The following is a 19,489-nucleotide window of genomic DNA, read 5'->3' on the forward strand; positions in this document are numbered from 1 at the left end:
CTTCAAAATAATAGTAAAATAAAATGTTTCTAATGCAGGTGTTCTTTCTCAGAGATGTTGCCTGATCCAGGCATTTGATCAGCATACTCCGAGAGTCCACATTAGCCCTCTGATCATCAAAATTAAATAGAGATACAATCTCTGGCCACAGAGATAGCTATAGGTTAACAGCAGATAGGAAACATAGTGGCGATATATGGATAGAAGACATACGGATGGTTATCAGGAAGTGGTCTGTGGAGACTGAAGTGAACTATCTCACACCCTTCATCAGCCGATGGTCCGGACAGCTACATAAAAGCAGTGACAGGGGACTTCTACACAAACATGGCAGCACCGGGTAGTAGAGATGACCTGAAAGTATAGCTCTCCCGCCCTGACCACGAGCCTTAGGCAGGGTGGGAGGTGTGGCTGGAAAACCAATTCTCAAACAGACAGGCAAAAATAATTGTCTGCCTGCACTATACTTTAGGCATTTAGTGAAACTCAGAAAAAATACATACGTGCACACACACACACACGCACACCGCATTCTGACACTGTGTCCCAGCATCCCCTTATCAACACTTTCACTGAAAGCCTTGCAAGCTCTTCCCTTCTGGAGGGGGCTGCATCCCAAAGCACATTTCAAAACCCACCTCCATCCATCTTCATGTGGAGCCACGATGCTGCTTTAGTCACTTCTAAATATATGTTATGGCTGCCAACATTCCCTTTGAGCCTCCCCTTGTCAGGGCAGGAGCGTTTTCCCTCCTAGGAGAGACTGCCTGGCGGGGGCTGAGAATGGCTGCATTTATCCCATAGACTTGTCCTTTTCATGGCAAGAAGAGCCTCTCACTCAAACTCACTGCCTTCTCTCCTAAGTTGTGCCTAAATGCGCAAGCCCATTTAACAATCTACAAGGAGGAAACACCAATTTATTAGAAAGAATAATGCACAAAGAAACAGTGAGAACATGGAATACCTATAGCACCGCACTTGTTAAGTAATGTTGTTCAAATTAATTAATAAATAACATGAAAGAAGTGAATGGAGGAAGGAAAATATCAACTCATATTAATAATTTGATTAAATTCAAGTAAGGCTGGGCATCTGTAGAAATGCTCATTAGGATAGTCTTCTGGTGGGTAGCTGGTATAAAACACACAACACACACACACACACACACACACAGAGGCATTCACAGCAAAGGTACAGAGATGGTAGAAGCAGATGAATCATATAATATGTTACCAATGGGCTCTTGGGAGATGTTTTCTGGCACAATTTGCTTAATGAGAAATGGAATAAAACAATATTTAAAAGGATAAACCAATTTGTTCCTGAGCTATTAAAACAACAAAAAGAAAAGGCTGTTCTCCAAAGGGCTTCCAACAGAAAATATGCCATAGAAACATTTTCTGGAGGCAACCAACTCCATAACAAATTACCCAAATGTTCAAAACAGAATTTTGACATTTTATGAATACATATATTCCCACAACGCAGATTGAAATTGAGGGTCTTTGGGGAAGGAGGCCCCTCCGAACACTTGTGAAGGAAGTTTTGTCAGCTACAATACCCCCCACACTTAACAAACGGTTCTCGTGAAGGGAGTCCATCGAAAAACATAAAATGACTACAACCGCTGTTAACTCTTCACAGAGCAGGACCGTGATACTGGGCAGGGAACAGGATTCTACCTGCGTGACAAAATCTTTCCAACCCTGCCAATTCACATGGACAGCCTCTGCCCAGAGACCCAGAACTAAGCTTGTCCCCCACCCCCTACCAGGCGACAGTGCAGCTGCTTCTCAAGACCAGTGACCAACTTAGGCAGCAGCCCTACTAGTAAAGAGGGAGAAACCGAGAGGGTCCGAGGGAAACACTCAGAGAAAGACCGATAGAAACACAATGAAAGATTCTGATGTGCACACAGAATGGAAAATAAAACAAACACAGAATCCTTCAGGAAGACCATTAAAGGAGAGTGGAGGAGGGGAGGGGAAAAAAAGCCTTTACACATGCCAACAAAGACAGCATCCTAAACCACTGCCTTCATCACAGCCTGGCCAGTGAGTTTGGAGGCAGATTCCAGGGCTGACACGCTCCAGAAACCCAAAGGCTCAGATCCCAAGCAGACTGAATAAAGCACAGCCCAGACAAACTTAAGAAAACAAAAATACTGAGCACACACACATACATACAGGTCTTTTCACTCCCTATTAAAACAGCTAAATTAATCCTCCAGGCAGGGGAGTGCCTCCACAAAGATCCAAACTCTTAGCATCAAAGGGGTCTCAGACTCAGGTCCTCACCCGCGGAAGACACAAGAGAAATACAAGTAAAAGAAAATGCAGTTTGCAATTTTAAACTCCAGGCACCCAGGCTCAGAATCAGGCATTCAAAGTATTCAGAGAGGTGCAAAAACAGCGGGGCGCGGGGCGCCTGGGCTCCGCAGAGAACTAGGGGCCCGGATCCACCCCTCCCATCCGAAAGCACAAGCCCCCTCCCCAACCCCCTCCAGGGTCCAAAGCGCAGCCCAGCGATGCGGGTACCCAGTCCGCGGAGCCTGAGCCCCGGAGGCAGCCACCGAGGGAAGAGCGCGCCTTACCTGCTGTAAGTACATAAAAGTCAAGGCACACGAGAGCTGGGGACACATGCCCACGTTGGGGAGCGCCACGCAGGTGGCCCCCGTCAGAGGATGCTGCATCGTTTCTCTCTGGCGCCCGCCGAGCACGAGTGGGGACGCTCGCATGCAATCACGCTGCTCTTTGCCTGGTCGCTACAATGTTGTTGTTGTTGGTTTTTTTTTTTTTTTCCTTTTTAATTTTGCTGATTATCTAAGTCCAAACCCGGTGGCCGTCCCTCCTCTTCTCTCTCTCTTTCTCTCTCTCCCTCCCCCCGCCGCACCCTGCGCGCGCCAGTCCCTCCTCGCTGGCTTCCTTCCCTTCGGGTTTGCTAGATCGTGGCGTTCATCTGCCTCCAACTAAGACACTCCAGAGGGCCGGGAAACTATTTTGTTGCCTTCGTGGTTGTACCCTTTCCCCGGTTTGTTGGGCCTGCTTTCTGATGCCCCGCAAAGTGGACGGTGCTCCCACCCCACGCCCCCCCCCCGCCCCCCGTGAAGATGACAAGAACAGGCAAAGGCAACTTGTAGGGGAGGGGGAGGGGGTGGATGCCCTCCTGTAGATGCTGGGGGTGGGGTGGGGGGAGAAAGCTAAGGACGAGAGAGGGAGGGGAGAAAGGAGAGAGAGAGAGAGAGAGAGAGAGAGAGATTTTGACTCACACTGAGGCTCAGTCCGTTGGTGCTGATGCTGCCTGCTTCCTCATTTGTCAAAATGGGTCCAGGGGCAGGGTTGGCTTTTTTTTTTTCCCCTCCCCACTGCTCCCCCCCCCCCCAAAACGACTCACCAAAATTCAAATTGTGTCTGCTAAAAATCTCCGCGGGGCGGGTGAGGAAGTGAGAGAGCGCCCCACGTCGCCAGCATCCGGGCGGGCGAGGGGGACAATTGCCCAGCTGGGACCCAGACTCTTTAGATGTTGGTGGCGGTTTGTTTGCCCGACTCTCGTTGAAAATAAACACAGAAATGGGATTCCCCTTCGGAAGAGTGCGGAGACGACGCCAGGGGTTGGGGGCACGGGGAGCTGAGAGCTGCGGCGCCCGAGGGAGGGCGGATTCTGGGGGGCCCCCACCGCCGGCAGAATGGTGAGGCAGCGACGCGCCCCCAAGGCTTTGGGGCGCAGCTTTCGCTCTGCGCCTTGCCTTGGCTGTGCAGGCAGCGGCTAGCACTTGAACCAGCTTGAGCCGCTGAATGGGGAAACCGCCCTGGCTGGCACGGGAGTCAGCCCTGTTGGACTAACTAATACGCCAGCCCCCGGTGAAAGCGAGGGGGCTTCTCCGGCCCAGAATCCTTGCTCTTCTCAAATTATAAATGCACAGGGTGGGGAAGTCCGTGTCTGATAAGCCATTACTCTGTGGGCTGCAGCGGGCAAATTACAATGGTTTTATTTATTTTATTTTTTCTTGCCTGGCCAGCCCTCCTTGGCCAAATTAGCATTCTGCTCTTGTAGAAGGATCTCCCCCTTCCCTTTATTTTATGAAGTAATAATTATTCATTAGTAGATTTCGTTAGTCTTTATGCAATAAAATAGGATGTGATCTGCAAATCAAAAGAAAATATTAAGACTCTAACGCATCGTTGGTCCCCATGGGGGGGGGGGGGAAAGCACGTTGTTGGCAGCAGTAAAATCAAGATCAGGAATAGTAGCCATATTTTTTGAAATAGATTTTGACCCGGTGATTGGATTTTCTTTTTCTTTTTCAGAGCAAGAGGCTGTCTGAACATCATCTTTTTTGATTCTTGGGTCCCAGGCAAGAAACCTGGCTGGGGGCCTTGCCGCTGGCCTGCAGGATAGAGCAGACCCCACACCCCAAGAGGCATGAGATCAGCCCAGGAAGGAGCACCTGGGGCAGGACCAGGGGACAGGCCTCAGGGGGACATCCCTGCCCACTTCTCCGTGGGGCTCAGGGAGCTACTCTTAGCCAAAGGGCTCCTTCTGAACTGAGCCATCAGCTTGAAAGGCACAACTCACTTTGCAGGCTAATCAAAATGCTTTCTGAAGAAAAGGAAATTAATTATTCCACAGCTCCATTTTTTGTTGTTCTGTTTTGAAATGCCATCGATAACTCTAAAGTCTTTGCTATGCCAACACCAAGCCCCGACCGGCCTTCTTCCTTCTCTTTGCTTTGCAAAACCAGTCCCTCCAACACCCTGGCACGCACACAGCCTGTGGGTTTAGAGGGGCACGCTACCATGTTTCACCCAGAGCCGAGGTTGCTATGGGGTTAGGGGGCTAAGCCCCCTGTTAGGGGGCTTCTGGCTGGTATTTTACGCTGCTGGGTTGGGGGGCAGTATTTAGTGTGAAAAAATCCTTGCTATATGTTGTCTAACAAATCACATTCACTGGGCAAGGTCTCATTCTCATTCACAAATAAACTGCTTCACTCTTTTCCTTCTTTTCTTACTTTCTGCCTGTCTTCTATTTATTTTATTATTTTACAATTCACAAAACCAAAGAGAAAGCCGTTCCACAAAACACACCTGGAAAAAAAGGTCAGAGATTCTGCTTTTTAACTCCCTACTCTCTCCTTCCCATGCTTTCCAGTCTGTTCTACTGATGGGGGTTCACTTAGCTTACTTCATTTTTTTTTTCTTGCTGGCATTGGAAAAGCTTGCAAATGCCCCAGGAAGAGGACAGAATTTTCCCTTCAGCTCATTTTCATAAGAAACACGATAAATAATACATGGCACTTTAATAAGACCTTATCTGAATGGTTTAATGAAAAACAAATACATTATGTAAAGAACCAATAACTGTTCTCGGCTGCGCTGAGCCAACACTGGTTTTCCGGTCCGTTTTCTCTTCAAAGTTGAAAGCCCTCAGTGGTGATTGGATTCTTATGGACCCATTTTGCAATGGCTCAGACTTCTCTTTAAACCTGGGACTTCCTAGCCAGGCACACGGGAAGTCTGCAGAATGAACCCATGCAATCCAGACCTTCTAGATTCATCTCAAAATGATATGGAGCCATTCTGTGGACGACCGAGTCTGAGCATCCCTGCACGAGTGGGAACATGGAGACAAGCACACCCCTGCACACACACACCCCCCAACATGGCAGCTGCACAAAGGAGCAGGCAGGGAAGAGTCTACAGCTAACATCAGTGCATGTTAATCAAGCAAAGAGCATCCAATGACCATAAATCAAAAGGTAATGCCGTATCTGCAAATACTGCTCACTTGATGACAAAATTCTGCCAGCCTTTCAAGCAGCATCTGGGGATGCTGACTTTGAATTCCATCTCAACAGAGACTCAACAGAGACATCTTTTGATGTGAAAGACCCACATCAATGCCACTATCCCCAGGTGATTCCTCCACGTCAATAAATGGGAGAAGCGGGGGGAAAGAAAACACTCTTCTGTCTCTACAAAGACTCCCTGGGCACTTGGGATCACCTGTGTGTAGATAGCCCATGCGCAATCAAGGGGTACCATCCTGTCTAGCAGCTACGAGGACCCTTCACGAATACTCACACGTCCCCTGTAGGAAGCACAGAGTGCAGGGAAAACCAGCAATGAACAACACCATCCTCAAAGGAAAGTTTCTTAAGCAGAAGGCCGCTGCTCAAGTTTTAATTTGACCCACACAACAGGGTTTGTAACTTTTTCCTTCCCTCCAATCTGCCAGCTACTTAAAAGAATAAAAGAAATCACTATGGTTTTTATTCTCTTTCATAAATCCTTATTGTCACTTCCTAAGGCTGTCAGAAGAGCAGGCATTTCACTAAAGTGGGATCTTCTAGGGGGGGTTTCATGCCCCAGAGCAAGAAAAATTCTGGTTAGAGAGCAGGACTTCTTGATCTTAAATGTAATTACCTGTGCTGGGGTTAGCTCCCTGACAATGTCCAGGACTGGCTCAGAAGTATTTTCTTCTAGCTTCCACATTTTGATAGGGGCAGCTCCCCAGGCCAATCTTCAGGAAGGTGAGAATTAAAGTATCTGCAGAAAACTTTATCTCTGCTACAAGCCCTTTGAGTCACCTACTTGCTCAACTACTTGGAGGACATTTAGTGTTGACTGCATTCCAGGCCCTGTTCTAGCCAGTTTTTTTTTTTTTTTTCCATCTGTAAAATGGGGCTAATAATAGCTTCCTCACAGAATTGCAGCGAGGCTCGGAGTTTTTTTTCCTCCCTAATTCATGGGCCATCACAATAAAAATTTAAAAACAGTGGAGAGAGCGCATGAAATTAACAACTTAAAAATTGTTTGCCAAGTTAGTACACACACACACACACGCACACACACACCATCTGTCATCATCATCATTTCATAAAGGAAAGGGCATTTTATACCAAAAAGTAAGAAGGACATAATCTCAAAATAAAGGACAGCCCTTCAAATTGATTAAATTTAGGTCTATTAAAATTTTCACTAAATTGCCCTTAATTTTCTCATTTAGCTGCAGTCTGTTGAAAATGTCATTACGGCATCAGATGGATCCGTGGATCAGCATTTGGGAACCACCGAGATAATGAGTGGAAAGTGCTTCCCAGCACAGGCACCGGCACACCGGGCATCAACACATGCTCACCGTGGTGGGGACGCCTGCGAACAACAGTTACACCCACGAGGCCTGGATAACGACCCTCCTCACCCCGACAGACTCGCCGCAGCAAACCAAACCAAGCACTCTGCTCCACTCTTAGCGCCCCGAGCCCCAGCGTCGCATGCCTTTCACGAGGGGGGAGCTTAATAAAAGTCAGAAACGGGTGGGATTTGTGGAACCACCCGAGTTTCTTCATTTTCCTCAAAGACCCGGTGGCTGCGGCCCTGTTCATTCAAGGCCACCTGAAATATGAGAACTATGGTGAAGTCTGTGGGAACACCTTCCAGCTCATAGGAGGACACGCAGCATTCTCTTTTGGAGTCTCACTGCCACTGGGTGAGGAGTCCCGGCTCTGTCTTGTGTTTCTACGGCTGCTGTTCAAGATCTACGGAGTTATAAGCTCTTAAGATCTTAGTTTCATTCTAACAGGGAATGATAATTGTGCCTTCCTAATTAAGTTGTTAAAAGATAAAATAATGTAATACACATGAGTTCTGAGATCGGTGCCTATCACCTAGCAACGACTCAGTACATACCAGCAACTATTAGCATGGATTACTTTTATTCTCATGCCCTGACTCGTTGATGCCATAGACATTCCTATTTTTTCTTTCTTTTTTTGCTAAAAATCACACAAACAAGACCAACAGAGTCAATCTATTTATGAAACGACTAACTCTAAGTGCAATTTTTTTTTTTTTTTGAGAATTCTTTCAGATGATATGGGATGTATACGAAAATGTATACCCATCACCTTTCTGCCCTGGTCTTCTGAATACAACAATTTATTTAACCTTGCCAATGCATCAGATGAACATCAACTTTCATAGTAGTGCTTGTCGACTAAATTCGTCACCAGCTGTATCTCCTAAAATTTCAGGTCAAGTCTTTTGCTACTTTTTGGGGACCGACTGCGGTAACATGCAAAGAAATAGCTTCTGGCCAATATGGTTACCATATTGCTTCTTGAACTTCCCCCAAAGGCTATGAGGTGGGTTTTCACTGCCCCAGTTTATGTAAGAAGGAAATGAGGCTCCAAGAGTGCACACCTGAGCCTGCAAATAAGGGACGGGGGCAGTGTTTCCAATCAGGGCTGTTGAACAAAAAAGCCAGAAAATATTCTTTCCATCATCATGCTGTCCCGTAGTCATAGAGACACTTCTTCCAAATCATCACTGTTCATCACCAACATGTTATTTATCATTTTGGGCAATATCTAAACCTAACAATGACTAATCTGGAGCATTATTCTATGTCTTTATAGCTGCAAGATTTCCTCTTTCAGGAATCTTATCAGTCCCCTTGGCCACCAAACTTTTCCTAGCTTTCTTGTCCCTATTTGATTATAGGAGGAGTAAGTCCCACCCCACTCACAGTGTAGCTTAAGCTCTTCTGAATAAAGAAGTAAGTAAGTAAGTAGATATGTAAATAATAAACCAATAAAATTAATAAATACATTTTTTAAAAGAAGAAGAAAACGCTTTCATTTGCCGACACCTTCTTATTACCACGTCTGACCAAAGTTGCCAGTTGTACAATGTTCCAGCCAACGAGCACCCTTCAAGAGAGACCCAAGACACACCAGACAGAACCCCACAGTTTAAAAATACCAGACCAAGCAAATAACCTAAGCTCCCACAGGAGCCTTCCTGAAATAATGGGTTCCAGGAGGTGATGCTAAGGGAGAGTGCAATGTTTGGCACTTGAGAGGGTGGGAGTCTGTTTCCAGTGCATAGGACAGAATGTAAGAGCGTGGGACAAGGGACAGTAGGCGGCAGAGACAAAAACAGCTAAGTGGTGATTTCTCCTAATGAACAAGTGGGTGGGAAGGTCTACTTTGGGAAGCCTCCACACCCCACCCACTCTCAGTGTTGTGACTTTCTGGATGGAACTCGAGCAAATCCGAAGGCAAACAAAGGCTGCAGAAGATTCTATTTTTCCTTTGTAATAAGCTTGGCTACAAGGTTCTTTGACCCCATAAATGCTCAGAAATATTTATCTTTATGCAACATGAGTCACCTTAAAAATCTCCTATTAAAGTGATTTCACCTCTAACATCTCAAGTTCTGGAATAATCCCTCTTGACCTTAACCTACCCAAGGTCCTGTCTTGGCACACAGGCAAGAGCAACCACAGGGATCCTGAGTCCCTGGCATCATCAGTACACCTTCAAAGGCTGCTAATTGTTGGTGCTGAACTAGGAAGGATGTCAGGACTCAGAGCAAAACTGGGTCAGTCTGAAAGAATCAGAAGAACACATAGCGAATGGATCGGATACTCGGCAGAAAAACCTTCCTGGTTCTCAAGATCTCACCTCACCAAACACACAATCTGTGGAATTCCAAGTCCTGGTCCCCAAACCACAATTTGCATTTACGGCACCTCACAGTCTTACAACCTCAGCTGACCTGCTAGCTCAGAGTTTTCTATTCCCTGTCTCTGGATTCCATCACAAGAGCCCACACATAAAGGAGCTCAGCCCTTCCTCATGTTCTGCAACACATCCACTCATAAAAGGCATGTTTGAGTTTAGGAGACAGAAGACTATGGAAGCATAAGGAAGACTGAATAGAAGAGATTCTCATCTTAGAAACAATTCTAGAAGGACTGGTGTGTATCATATCCTTGCAAATGTCAGTTAGCCATCCTACCACCATTGACTATGAATCTACTCTCCTGGTTCTAGACTTTCTCTGCCATACTCCTTTTTCCTACTCCTCTGCCCAGAGGGAACCAGAGAGCAAATTCTCATTTCCATCTCTTTGTCCCACATTTTTTGCTCCTTGAAAGCTTGTCATCAGCTATCCCTGTGCCCTTCTGCAGATTCCCTACTAACCCAAGATCGTATCAAGCCATTTTCAGAGGACTTCCTGTGTCCACTCTTAAAAGAAAAGCATTTCTTTCACCTGGTTTCAAATAGAATAATTCAACACTTTTTTGTGCACAGTGGTTCGTAGGAGAAATACTGTATATTTCCCTGGCTGGACCTTCTTATGCGCTTCTGTGGCAGAATTCTTACGTGTTCCATAAACTCAAGATCTTGTCTGGTGTCACCTCCGTTAGGTTTCTTAACTTGTGTACCCCAGTTGTCATCACCTTGCATGACCCTCGTCATGTCATGGCTATGCTACATTTCGCACACCTGTGAAGGATTTGTAGCAATCAGACGCCATGGAATCCTTGTCTCCTCCATGCTAACCTCTCTTCACAGGCTACTCCTCAGGAATGATCATGTTCCTCTAACAGACTTCTGCATGTGTCAGTAGGAGGATCCTATCCTTGCTGCTGTCTTAACATCCCTCCTAGACAAAACATGGGCACATGCTTCTCTTCCTCTGTGGACTTGCCTCCATGTTAATGGAAGCACCTCCCTTCCATGTAGTTAACATTGAAACATCAACATTCGCCCTTCACGCCTCCCTTTGTTGCTCTGAATAGTCAACTGATTCCTAAACCACAATATTTTTAACTCCCTGAGCTCCAACTGTGAAGCCTGTCTTGATTTTCCATTTCTCCTGTCCCAGTGCATCACATTATTCTCTTTAGCCTAGATAAAAAAAAAAAAAAAACAAAAAAAAAACAAAAAAAAAACAAGCAAACAAACAAAAAACAAAACACTGCTCCCCTAATTGGCTCCTTTGCTCCTGGTCCCCGTTCCTCCCATCCCACAGGCCACATGGACTCCAGAGGGGAATTTTAAATAGACAAAACTAAACACATCAATCTTCCACTCAAAAGATATCACTCACTCCTCCCATTGCTGAGGTCAGGATATTAAATGTTTTTACCTGATACCTCCTCTCTTGCCACATAGCTAGCACTTTCTTTCTTCACCTCCCGTTTTCCAGATTCTGGTCACCTCGCATCTACTCTTGTAATTGCTTATGCCCGGTGCATATTAATACATCTACAAATATATGTTCTTTGGCTTGACTGCTTTAATGATATGAGTGTACAAATCCAAGAATGCCCAGTGCGTAATTAAATGGTCCCAGAATGAAACATGCATCTTTGTACATTTTGCAGTGTTGAGATGCAGATGAGGATAGTGGTAGCTAGGTGTGTTTCCCTTTATTCTTCACAGGGGCAGTGCTGGATACATACTGATAGCACTATGTTACCCATGAGGATACGAGAACTCAGGGGGATATGTAAGCTTTCTGCATATAAATGGGTCAGCCGGTGTAGACAGTGAGTTCCTTGTCTGTTTACTGCTTCCTACCATCCCATTCTTTGCACTGACATGCACATGCTCCATGAGAACTTTACTTCTCCTCTGCAATGTTGCATCCACTTCGCCTGAGAACACTTCTGCAGTCTTGCTTGGTGCAGTGGATGCCTCTTGAATATTGGTTGAATACATGAGAACATTTAGAAATGGAGCTACAAGGCTCTTCTATTTCCACGTTCCTGAGACCTATTTCATTCTCACTGGCTCATTCATTCATTCATTCACTCACTCATCACCTACGTCTTGAATGTACATATTGTACCCAGCACGGTGCTGACCCAGGAGATATACTCATCAACAAAGCAGGAGATGAAATTCATATCCTAGATTAACCTGATAGTGTTAGGTCATCTGATTGAGAAAATTACCTTTTGCAACTCTGTATCAACATGTGAATCAGCACTTTCTCTAATATTATGCCACAAAGAAAATACTGAAGTGACTTGGATTATGAGGCTAATTGAAAACAGTATCAGGGGACACCTGGGTGGCTCAGTCAGTTAAGTGTCTGACTTCGGCTCAGGTCATGATCCCAGGGACCTGGAATGGAGTCCCACATCAGGTTCCTTGCTCACCACGGAGCCTGCTTCTCCCTCTGCCTGCAGCCCTCTCCCCAACCTCCCATTCATGTTCTCTCTCCCTCTCTCTCTAACAAATAAATAAATAAATCTCAAAAAAAGCCCAATTATCAGTTATCTATACTTCCAATTCCAAATATTGGTGTTCATCAAAAGAGCCTAATTTTTCTCACTGACTTGTTATATACTAAATGTTTCACATTTGGATTTACAAAATTCATTTCTACTCTGCCTCTTTCATCTGTATTATAAATGGGGTTTCAAGTAAATTTCTTTGTATAGGGTTACTCCTGTTATAAATGTGCTTATGTGTTTGAAAACCACTGGTTGTCTTTTGACACTGTGAGGCTTAGATCATAGGTTTTCCTTCTCTTGGGAAAAAAATGAATTAAAAGGGCATGTTTTGGGGCCGCATGGTTTAATCTAACCATATACTGCCTTTTTAAAATAGTAAAATGGATAGAATAAGGACGGGGAGGCTGATTGCCCAGTTTCCAATCTTGGATCTGTTTTGTACCAGCTGGCTAACTTTTTGGCAAGTTACTTAAACCTCTTGAGTCATGGGGTCTTTATTTATAAATGGAAAAAAGCATTTTTTAAAAAAATAATTGGATAACATTGGATTCATACACACACACACACACACACACACACACACACACACACACACTGCTTAGTAAAACCCTGGCATCTAATAAATGCACTGTACATGTTAGCTTCATAGCTGCATGGTGATGATGATGGTGGTGGTGGTAATGATGGAGACGGTGATGATGATGATGATGACTATGATGATGATGAAGATGACGACGATGATGATGGAAATGATGGTAGTGGTGATGACGATGGTGGTTGTGTTGATGATAATGGTGGTGATGATGACAGTGATGGTAGAAGTGGTGGTGGTGGTGATGATGATGATGGTGGTGGTTGTGGTGAGGATGGTGATGATGGAAGAGGTGGTGGTGATGATGATAGTGATGAAGATGGAGGTGGTGAGGAGTGATGTGTGTTGGTGTTAATGATAGTGACATCGTTGTTGGTTGGGATCACAAGGGTAAGGCAATACAAACAGGCCTCTGTGGGAAAGACAGCTCCATTCTCTCTAGTTGGAAAGATGTAGAGCCATTCTTTTTTGCTCTTGTAGGATAGCCCATTGCTAGTTCACTATCCTGCCATTCTCTCTTAACTCTAGTGTTTGCAGTTAAGGAAGCTATTAAAGTCACTGCTACCACCTTGCCTCTCCCTGCTTTCCTTCCTTATTACTGGGGCAGAGACATCTCTAAGGAGCCTCTCTTCTATAGCAAGCAGGAGCTGACACCACTATTCTTCTGGGTAACTCTGGGGGATGTTAATATTTTATGACCTCTTTAGTGAAAACACCAAACTCCAGGGTGCTGATACTTCCTCTGATATCACTTAGATTCTCAGCAGGCTTCCCCCCTCCCTCTCTCCAGCCCCCCACTTCTCACCAGCCAAACCACTCCAACACTTTTTTTTCCCCTTCAGAGACATTGTTCTATCAAGATCCACATAATTCCAAGAAATGTCATTAAAAAAATAATAGCAAAGCTAAGAATCATTGAGCATTTACTGTGTGCTAGGTGCTATGCCAAGTATTTTACATTCATTATCACAATTCACCTATTCAGAAATCCAATAAGAAGGTAATCTGACCCCTCCCATTTTACAGATGAGAAAACTGAGGGTAGGAGAAGATAGATGACATTTAAATCCATACACTCAAGCCCTAACTCAAGTCAGTGTGATTTCCTTGCCTCTAACACCTTCTACTTTATTGCATAATGCACTTCTAAAAGTGGGTTTTAAGGCAGAATGTTTGAAAGTTGAACAACCAATATAAGAGTTTTCTGAGAGTTGGTTCTTTCTCCAAAAATTAAACTGGATTATAAAATTGCAAACTGTGGTTCCGGTAGATGCCGCATCTCCCAGACTCCTGAGGGCACCTTAAACCACCAGGGTTCTCCTGTTGCCATGGAAACCTGCACCAGGGTAGAAAAAGCTCAAGCCTTGACCCAATGCCTGAAGGAGGTCGAGGTGACTATCTTTGCCCTTTCCTTCCACGGGGCATGTGTAAAATGAATCTCGGGCAGCAAAAGTGCTGAGATTTGATTTTGAATTTTGGTCAAACAAACAACCGTACTGACACCTAGTTTATTGCTTGCTTCATTGGGACTACATCAACCGATTTTGAAAATACTTCGAGGGAGGAATAGCTTACAAAGCAGAGAAATGCATATAAAATGGTGGGGGGGGCGTGGAGTAAGATAGAAGCTCGCATTTATACGGTATGACCCCACATATGTTAGGTCAATCTGTATTTATAATTTATACTCTCCACTTCTAAGTTTGTCACCTTCTAATAAAGCTGTATGTCTACACAGATACTTCTAAAGCTTCAAGAAAATACCCAAATGTAAATAGTAGTGTTGAGACTACTGGTGACTTTAATTATTTTTTTATTGCTAATTGCATAAACTAAGTTTCCTATAATGTACATGGGGTACTTCCATGATAAGGAATAAGGTTTCTCCCCCTCCTCCTCCTCCTTCTTTTCTTAAGTGTCCCAAGGTCCAGAGTGAACACATCTCCTCCAGAACACAGGCCAGGCCAGAGCCTCACTGTGGTGGGAATGGGGGTATGGTTTGCCACAAATGAGCTCTGACCCCCTTACCGTCCTAGTCCTTTAGAGATAATGTGATGGTGATTCTAGAAAAAAGCAGAGCACATCCCTGCCTAGCTCCTGAGCCTTGCCGCCCTCCATGTTCGCCTAATTATAGTCACCAAAGAAGTTTCTTTCTCGTCTCTCCAGGTCCTGTGTGACAGCTCATCATTCCAGTGGCATTTTTGTCGGGAAAACCTCATTTCTATTTTTATTATGAGGACTGCTTGTCTTTACTAGCTCTTTGTACATAGATCAAGACATTATGAAGACCTGCACTTTCCTCAGGCAAATGAGAATTACTAATTTTCTCTCTCTATTAAGTACTGTGCTATCTCTATCAGCTTCACCAATATTTATTTCCCATGTCCACCATGAGAATCCAGGGACAAGGTTAACCTGTTCAGTGCCACACAGCTTCCCACTCCGAAGGCTGCTATCCTTTATGGACTGAGCTCATTTTTCAACAGAGAAAGTAGCCATGTAGCTTCACTTTGAACCTATGGAGACAGGATCTTGTTTGACGTATGATGTCCAAATTCTCATCCTGCCACTTTTGAGCATGATCATGAGATGGGCTTTTCTTCAAGGGAATGAAGTGAAGCCAGAAGTCAGCCTCCTGAAATCCTGTAAAGCCACCTGGAAATTGCATGATGGTCAAGGTACAAAGGCATGGAAGCTGGGTCATGTCACCTTTAGCCAAAGTCCTATCTCATAATGGTGATGGTGGTAAACATTTACCTAATGGCAGAGCTTGCTTCAAGCTGAGCGTTTTAAAAATGGTTCACATACGTTTAACATAATCTCCGTGCCAAAATCTGTATTCATGCATTCACTCATTCATTCCTTGTTTAATTCATATATAAATATTTACAGGGTGGTGAATTATGTTCTAAGGGCTGTGCAATGGTCCTAGTATATAGTAATTAGACACACAAACAAGGAAACAGACAAACAAACAGAACCCAGGTTATTTACAGTGATGGAACTTAAAGCCTACTGGAGGCTTTAGAGACAGATTTCAAAACCAATCCGTTCCTTACAAAACTAACATCCCAACAGTTTAACTCTTGGGCACTGATCCCAAAGAAATGGAAACTCAGGTTCACACCAATAACTGTACGTGCAGTTTTATTTATAATAGCTAAAAATAGGAATCAGCCCAGATGTCCTTCAATAGAGGCAAACAGTTAAATAAACTGTGGTACGTCCATACTGCGGAATATTACTCAGCAATTAAAAGGAAGTATTGATATACAATAGCTTAGATGAACCTCCAGGGAATAATGCTCCATAAAAAAGTCAACCCTGAAAGGTTATGCACAATATGATTCCAACTCTGAAGTGTCTCGATTTAAGATTAGGGCTTGCAAAGTGTGAGGCATTGGAGGAGGTGCACATGGTTATAAAAGGACAGGGGAAGAATTCTTTGAAGATGGGATTGTCCTGGATCTTGACTCTAGTGGAGGACATATATATCTACACATGTGATAGAAATGCACAGAACTAAATACACATCCCCCTACCAAAACACACACACACACACACACACACACACACACACACATACGTGCACAGAGCACATTAGTGCAAGTATAATGGGGCAAATCTGAAAGGGGATTATATCGAAGTCAATACTCTGGTTGTGATACTCTTCTCTCATTTTTCCAAAAATCATCACTGGGGAAAACGAAGTAAAAGGTATAAGGCATCTCTCAATATTATTTCTTACAACTGTGTGTGACTCTACAATGATCTCAATAAAAATTTCCATGAAAAAACAAATCACACAGTTAATTCTATAGGGCCTGTTGTGGTAAGTGCTATAAAAAAAAAGAACAGGGTTTCAAAAATGTTAAAAAGGTAACTAAATATAGCAGGGGGCTGGATTTAGATTAAGGGCGAGGGAAGACTTTTCTGAAGAGGTGGCATTTCATTGGGCAACTGAAGGATGAGAAGTTGTTGAGGAGAAAGGTGGGTGGCAAAGTGTTCCAGAAAAGGAAACAGTGCAGCAGAGATGTGGAAAAGGACATGCATGCTCGAGAAATAGAAACAGAAGCACCACAGAAAGGAGATGTCTAGTGCAAAGCGGGCAGTAACCCAGGCTGAGGGACCGAAAGGGAGTGAGCGTGTTCATCTGTGCAGAAGCTATTCTTCTACTGTTTCTTCTGTTGCAAAAAAGTGAGGTTCAGACCATCTACATCAGGTCCCAAAGCTAAGAAGAGTCACCCTTGGGACGTAACATCAAAGCCACAACTATGTCCACTATCACCCCTGGAAAAATATCTCAAAATACGCCCTTGGGGTTTGACCCAGCAACGCGGCTCCTGGGTATTTACCCAAGAGAACCAACAATGTATATTCACAGAAACACCTGTATATGAGTGTTTATAGCAACTTCCCAAAATCAGTAAAAACTGGGGAAAAAAAAAAAAGATCCTTCAGCCGTTGAATAACAAAGGAGGGTGCATCCACGACAGAAGGCTACTCAGCAATACAATGGAAGAGTGGAGTATTGATGGACGTAACCGCGTGGATGAATGTCAAATTCATTACGCTGAGAGAAAGAAGTCAGACTCAAAGCCTACTTACTTATGATTCCATTTATAGGACATTCTGGAAAAGGCAAAACTACAGGGACAGAGACGAGATTGGCAACTGCCGGGGCTGAGGCTGGGGTCAACACGTTGGCACTAGGGAGCCTTTCGGAACGATAAGCGCATCGGAGATCCTGATGGCGGCGGTGGTTCCGTCACTGTAAGAATTTCTTGACACTCGAAGAAACTATACGCTATGGAAGCAAGTTTTGCTATATGTCAATTATACCTCGAGGAGCCTGTCTCTGGTAAAATGAGTGTTTGGGATGAGCACGATAGAGATTCAAGCCTGAGAAGACCCCTCCTCGCTTCTGTGCAGTGAGAGTCTTGTTTTCAGAAGATGGCATTAAGGAGAACTGAATGAGGACACACAGCTCCTGTGGAGGGTGGGATCGGGATGACCCAGGCTCCTTCCTCTCGGGATCAGCACAGACGGAGCAGGAGGACTCTGTTCTGGAAGGCTGGGGCCCTGAATCTAAGCAGCTTCTTGTTTTGCCCAGTTGGGGAAGTAGCCTAGGTTCTCGGAAACACAGGATTGCCCATCTTACAAGGAAGGCAAGGCCGATGGGACAGAACAGCTAAATAAAGCCAAGGGACACATCGTGTGCTTCTTCATCTTTGCAGAGGACCCAGACTTGACGCTCTGTGGTCCTAGAAATCAAACTCGGGAGTGGGATTCCAAAGTCAGCTACGTTCCAAAGCAGATGTATCCTGCTCTGAGTGGGCTCCAACTGTGGAGGGAACCGAAGGCCCTCCCAGCAGCGGACGCAGGGCCATTCCTAGGGCCACCGAGTACACCAACATCTGCTACTATGGCCCTGTCTGCTGCCACGGGTCTGTTCTTCCCAGGCCCATGGGTTTCTCAAAGCTCTTACCCTGTGGGGGTCATAATGAGCTGATGATCAATTTCCCTTTCAGCTTTTGTGAGTCACCAGGGGCTCGTTTTGAAACAGGGATGGAAGGTTGGCCATTTCCGGAAGTTGCCTTTCCTTGGGAGGCTTCACTTTCGAGAAAGATGAACTGAGCCATCTCCGGGGGAGAACTGGTTCACGCCAGGCAGTATTAGCATGAGCTGGCATCTTACATCACACCCGGCCTGCGCGCTAAGCAAATGGGTCTGATTAAAGTCAGCCTCACTCTCTCATCCCACCTCCATGCCAGACCATCCTTCTCTTGTCTCCCCATAACACTTCGGTTTTTTAATCTCTAGTATTGTCCTTATCAAAGCACGCATTGATGTCACCCTCCTCTGTTTCTTGAGCACCGTTTACCCTGAAGATGACAAACGCCGCAGGACAGGGCCAGGCTTCTTGGCCAGCACTACCTGAACACTTGGCTCTGGCCTGAGTGTGACAAGAACCCAGTAAATGCTTGCTGGATAGACGACTAATAGAAAGCCCAGTGCATACGCAGAGAAATGAATTCAAGAACAAAACCCCAAAGAGACCACCTGGTGAAAAGCAGAAAATATCATTAACTGAAAACAACACATTTTTGAGAAATCCGCATTTCAGCTTTAGCAAAGAGACACTGTAGCCCTTCGCCCAAGTGACATGTTATGTACAGAGAAAATGCAGCATTTACTTCTATTACACTGAGGCTTACTCTGTAAGTCAGAGAGGTTAGGCCTCAGTACGGGGTCCCCCGTGACCAGAGATCCAGTTTAAAAAAAAAAAAAAAAAAAAAAGAGAGAGAGAGAGAGAGAGAAGGAAAAGGAAAGAAAGTATGCATTTTTTTTAAAGAGTCTCCAGAAACCTTTATCACATTTATAATCAGAGAAAATAGGACTTCTTACCAGCCCCTCATCAGTATTTACATTTTAAAACCCAGCTCCTAAGAGAACCTAACCAAATATTTTTTAAAGAAGAGACACAAAATACAATCAAACTTTAACCGTCTCCACTCTTTAACCCTGGTCAGAATAATTCTCTTTCGATGAGATAAATTTAGTCTGAGAACAAGACAGCCTTGGCCTAGCTGCATAATTCATTGGCAGCTTTAATCTTCGGAATGAATATTAGTGTACATTTCAGGTTTTATTGCATTTTTTAAACAAATGATATTTTAAGTTCAAAGCGAATATATCATGAGTTGGCAATTTGTAATATGTTTTCACTAAAAAGGAAATCAAAATAAAATTCCTTTCGACCTTCTGATGTGAAATGCAGGCTTCACAACAAACTATACGGAGAGCTCAGGGTAGACGGTAGGAAAACAGAAGGTAACACGAAACAGGTATATTCAATAG

General features: G+C 44.5%; 1 protein-coding gene across 14 annotated transcripts in view; it reads right to left on the bottom strand.

Moving 5' to 3' along the window:
* Positions 1–19,489, bottom strand: part of RBFOX1 (RNA binding fox-1 homolog 1) — a 1,454,978-nt gene that overhangs the window by 359,360 nt on the left and 1,076,129 nt on the right. For 2 of the 14 annotated variants that reach the window (XM_013055180.2, XM_013055186.2), the window contains exon 1: positions 2,594–3,145. The exons of 3 other annotated variants lie outside the window; for them this stretch is intronic. In XM_013055180.2, the coding sequence (XP_012910634.1) occupies positions 2,594–2,737 (144 nt within the window). In that variant the 5' untranslated portion in view covers positions 2,738–3,145. Of the gene's footprint in view, positions 1–2,593; positions 3,170–3,268; positions 3,347–3,393; positions 3,821–19,489 lie in introns of those variants that run through there. 9 more of the 14 variants (XM_013055188.2, XM_013055189.2, XM_013055181.2 and 6 more) reach the window with 9 other exon arrangements.

The sequence above is a fragment of the Mustela putorius genome, unplaced genomic scaffold, assembly GCF_011764305.1.
Source record: "Mustela putorius furo isolate JIRA1106 unplaced genomic scaffold, ASM1176430v1.1 tig00004007_pilon_pilon_pilon, whole genome shotgun sequence".
Taxonomy (NCBI): Eukaryota; Metazoa; Chordata; class Mammalia; order Carnivora; family Mustelidae; genus Mustela; species Mustela putorius.